At 34.7% G+C, this 5,402-nt stretch overlaps 1 protein-coding gene across 1 annotated transcript; it reads left to right on the top strand.

The window, feature by feature from the left end:
• LOC109829443 (transcription factor FAMA) lies at positions 306–2,200 on the top strand. Its single transcript, XM_020396563.1, has 4 exons — positions 306–421; positions 509–1,063; positions 1,533–1,976; positions 2,058–2,200. The coding sequence occupies exons 1-4, from the start codon at positions 392–394 to the stop codon at positions 2,142–2,144; spliced, it is 1,116 nt and encodes a 371-aa protein (XP_020252152.1). The 5' UTR covers positions 306–391; the 3' UTR covers positions 2,145–2,200.

Raw genomic sequence — 5,402 nt, 5'->3', positions numbered from 1 at the left:
ATTGGATCATTCTGCTGCTCGCACTTAAGAATATTAGTGTTTAAACATGGCAATGTCAAAATTTCCAATAATTAATTTCCAATAGGTTTGCAACAATATCCCGTTTAAAAAACTAAAATTGTTAAGTAAAAGGGGTAAAAAGAATAAACCTGAGCAAATTGGGGGATAATTTTCCAAATATCAAGATCTTGAGGTTAAGCTTGCAAATATGGAATATGCTAGGGGTATATATGCAAAACCCCCTTAATAAAAAGTGAGAGCCATGTCCTTGATCTCCTCACCCCATTCTCTCTACTTACCTAAAATCCCTCAACCCTCTCATTGACTCTCAGTTTCCAATCTTATATTGTCTTCTTCTTCGTAGTAAAACTTTAGCTTGTCCACACACACAATGGACAAGGAGTTACAAGAAAGCTACTCGGTACGTCGATCACATGTAAACCTTTACTTGATCAGTACGTAGAAGTTCATTCTTTCTGTATCTTTCTTAGCCTGTTTTTGCTCGCAGGACTTTGTGCACCAAGCTCAGGCTCCGGAGTCTAGTGTCGAGATGGTGGACTACATGCTCAGCAACCATCCTCCGCCGCCGCAGCACCAGATATCCCTTGACAGGCTCAGCTTCGCCGACATCATGCAGTTCGCAGACTTTGGCCCGAAGCTCGGCCTCAACCAGTCGAAAAACCTGTCCGAGGACGATAACTACTTGTTGAGATCGTTCAACTTGATGAACGAGAAGCAGACGCATGGAGAAGAGGGACCTTCCATGATTAATTCCCTTCCTCCGCCGCAACCTCAGATGCTTCTGCAGGATGAGGAGGAGGAGGAAGAAGGGAGGAGGTTATCCGAGATGCAAGAACAGCTAGGGTTTAGTGGTGGCCAGAAGATTGGTGGGAACAATTTAGAGGTGAAGAATAAGAGGAAGAGGGCGAGAGCGATGAAGACGAGCGAGGAGGTGGAGAGCCAGAGGATGACGCATATCGCGGTGGAGAGGAATCGGAGAAGGCAGATGAATGAGCATCTCCGTGTGTTGAGGTCTCTCATGCCGGGATCTTACGTTCAAAGGGTGAGTTACATAAATATCACCACTTCATGCATTTAATTAGGATCCTTACACGGACAAACATTCCTTATGATGGTTTTTTTTAATGTTCCTTCTAGTTTTACGTAGGATAGAAAAATGAAAAGAATTGCTAGAGATATATATAGAATCTGAAATCTTCAAAGGAAACTATTGACAGTTCATGTTCATGTTTATGAGCTATTTAGGGTAAAATAATTAAAAGGGTTTAGCAAGATGGGGGAACTCGTATATTTACTCCTCTACATATCACAAGCAAATTAATACACTTGATCTTCTCTTCTCTCCTAATTTTAAGAAAAATTTCATGTTCATTATTTTTTAAATGAAAAGTTGCATAGATGCATGACTTTATCATTTTTCCTGTTAAAACTATCAAAATAATACTAGGGGAACTATACACAATATATACTTATGTTCATTGTATTTTTCTCTTGCCCCAAACTTTTTATAGGGAGATCAAGCTTCAATAATCGGAGGAGCCATAGAATTCGTGCGAGAACTAGAGCAACTCCTGCAATGCTTAGAATCACAAAAAAGACGAAGATTCTTCGGAGGCAACGAACCTCCAAGAAACCCCGCTGAAGCTCCTCCCTTGCTTCCTCCTCCTTCACAACCCTTCTTCCCACCTCTCGCTCTTCCTTGCTCAGACAACGACACCATGAGAATCCTCGATCTCGACCCCAACCTTCAAGAGGACATGGCTGAGAACAAGTCCGTCCTTGCCAATATCGAAGTCAGGGTTCTTGGGTTCGATGCGCTGATCAAGATATTGTCTCGTAGGAGGCCTCAGCAGCTTATTAAGACCATTGCTGCGCTTGAGGACATGCAGTTTAGTATACTGCATACTAACATAACCACTATTGAGCAGACTGTGCTATACTCTTTTAATGTCAAGGTAAAAAAGAAGTTTAGTTCTTTAGAATTTAAACTTTAATTTGAAGCTAATATGTACTGATCATTTTTAGTTGTTTACCAGATTACGGGTGAAACGAGCTGCAGTGCAGAAGATATTGTGAATTCGGTGCACCAGATACTTAGCTTCATTGATACGAGCACAATTTGATGCAATAATGTAATTTTACCATGATTGAATTTTTTTTTTTTTAATTTGGATTTGAACTTGAACAATGAACTATATGTATATATAATGTATTAAATAGTTTGAAAGATTATGTGTCTATCATACTTCATCAAATGCATCATTATGTACTATGTCTACGACTCGCTATATTCTTTCTACTGAGATTTATCGTGATATTAAACTCCATTCATCAATTGGCTCTTTATAGATGTCCGGTGCATTGTATTTCTTGCAGTTTTGTATCAGGGAACATGTGTGATAACATCATGGAGAAAGTCAACGTTGGACGTATCTGAGCTCAGTTTTGTAGCTATGCGATTGACTTGCCATAACATTTTAGTGTTGTTATTAGGGAGCCATGAGGAATGGGCCCAACTGGGTTTGTCCTTGATCCGTTATGAGCCATGTTAGGCGCGAGAGCATACAAGAGTTTGCACAGTCTCTGTTTCCAATGATCATGTGGTGCTTTCAATTGCCAAATTGCTCCATTACTTTGTTCTCATTATTGTTATCTTCTGATAGCTTCTTTTTTGGAAGAATCAGTAATAGAGAGTCTTTTTTAAAATTATCATTATCAGTCTATTATTTATTGAAGGGCTGTGATTCATTTCAAATCCGATAATTAATTGCCGATATTCATCTTGAGATAACTTTTTCCGCTTTTCGGTTAGGGGCTGTTTGGTTCGTTTCCTAGATATAGAGAAATGTATTTCCATGTACAAAAACACAAGTTTTTAGTTTTCCAAACTTTTTCAAGAAATAGATTGTTTCGCGTTGGTTCGCACAAAAAAAAATGATGGGAAACCAATGTATTTATTTTTCTTGTGTTTAGTTCGCATGGAAAAAAGAGAAAACTTTTGTTTATATGGCAAGCCGACGTGGCTGCAGTTTTCGTCAATTTCACGAGGTTGAGGAAGGAATTGGGGAAGAGAGAAAAATCTGATGTGGCGGCAATTTTCACCGAGTTTCCCTTCTTCAACCCTAGCGAACCAAAGATGGAAAAAACGATGGAAAGCTTATATCCTACGTGGCCATGAAAAATCTGATGTGATGGCGGTATAAAACTTTTCCACCGAGTTAAAAAACGAACCAAACAGCCCCTTAAAGCAAATCATAATTATCCACTGTAGAAGATTGTGATTGAAAAATATACTATCACTATTTTTACAATTAAGACGAGTTTCTGAATCCATGAATTAAGATTCTTTTGTGTTGTAATTTTAGTAATAGAGTGGCAACTTTCTGAAGCACAACCACAGTATATATAATCAATAGGGCGGGTCCAAAACAGCCCGGGCCCGGCCTCGGCCCGGAAACCCGGGCCAAGTCCGGGCTCCGGGCCGGGCCCGGCCCGGCCCGGAATAGTAGTTTTTTTTATTTTTTATTTTTTATTTTTTATTTTTATGTATTATATTATATATGTATATATAAATATATATAATATGTATAATATATGTATATATAATATATTTTTATATATGTATAATATATGTATATATAACATATTTCTATATATGTATAATATGTCATATGTGTGTATATATATACTCTCTCTTAGTATATAAGTATATATAAGTATACTCTCTCTTATGTAAGTATATATATGTATAAGTATATATAAGTATACTTTCTCTTATATAAGTATATATAAGAATACTCTCTCTTATATATGTATAATGTATGCATGTATGTATATATATACTCTCTCTTAGTATATATGTATATATAAGTATACTCTCTCTTATATAATATATTTCTATATATGTATAATATGTCATATGTGTATGTATATATATACTCTCTCTTAGTATATAAGTATATATAAGTATACTCTCTCTTATATAAGTATATATATGTATAAGTATATATAAGTATACTTTCTCTTATATAAGTATATATAAGAATACTCTCTCTTATATATGTATAATGTATGCATGTATGTATATATATACTCTCTCTTAGTATATATGTATATATAAGTATACTCTCTCTTATATATGTATACTCTCTCTTATATAATATATATATATATATATACTAATATACTCTCTCTCTTAGTATATATGTATATATAAGTATACTCTCTCTTATATATGTATATATAAGTATACATATATATAAGTATATATGTATATATAAGTATACTATCTCATATATATGTATACTCCATATTATATAAGTATACTCTCTATTATATATATATATAATATGTGTGTGTGTATACTCTCTCTCTTAGTATATATGTATATATAAGTATACTCTCTCTTATATATGTATACTCCCTATTATATAAGTATACTCTTTTATATATGTGTGTGTGTATACTCTCTCTCTTAGTATATAAGTATAGTATATTACAATGGTTACTTCCCCATTGGCCCAACGAGCAACGGCTACAGGGTTACTTATGCGATTCTCTCTCTCTCTTAAATTATAACTTATAAATATATACAATATATTTACATATAATATATGTATATATAATATATAGTTACATAATAATTTAGAAGTATATACTAATACATAATTATATAAAATATAATAATATTAAACTAATTTTTAGCATTTTTTATCAAAAAAAAAGAAAAGAAATTAAAAAAAACCTAGGTGGGATGTACTTATCTATTGTGATGCGATGAATTCCAAAATAAATTTATACTTGTAATTTGTAAATGATTTATTAATTATTAATAAAAAATTTATTTTTATAATTTTTTATTTATAATTTATGTTATTTTAAGTGATTAATAAAATTATTATTTTACTATTATTATTTTGTCTTTTTTATAATTTAAAACTTAAATAAAATTTAAAAATTTGAAAAAAAAAAAAAAAAAAAAAACAGAAAAACCCGGGCCGGCCCGGAACCCGGCCCGGTCGGGCCCGGGCCCGGACCCGGCCCGGTGGTCCGGGCTCCGGTTTTGCCCGGCCCGGGCCCGGATTTCCGGGCCCGGCCGGGCCGGGCCGGCCCGGATGGACAGGCCTATATATCAAGAAGGCAATAATTTATTTAATATAAAACTCTTGTAAATTTAAGTGGATTGAGGACTATCTTGGATTGCTTTGAAATACATGCTGATGTGTGATGAGGCTTGAGGGAGAAAAACATGGAAACTTTCAACCACCTCATAGCCAAGAAGCAAAACATCTATCAATAAAAGAAGGAAAAAAAAGGAAGCCAATCCAATCCAAACATGTAGGGCTGTCTATTTGGGCCCAATTCCCGAGCCCGGCCCAAGG

This window comes from Asparagus officinalis, chromosome 2 (genome assembly GCF_001876935.1).
Source record: "Asparagus officinalis chromosome 2, Aspof.V1, whole genome shotgun sequence".
Lineage (NCBI taxonomy): Eukaryota > Viridiplantae > Streptophyta > Magnoliopsida > Asparagales > Asparagaceae > Asparagus > Asparagus officinalis.
Note: the sequence above shows the minus strand (reverse complement) of the source record. Positions and strands in the feature narration are given on the sequence as shown.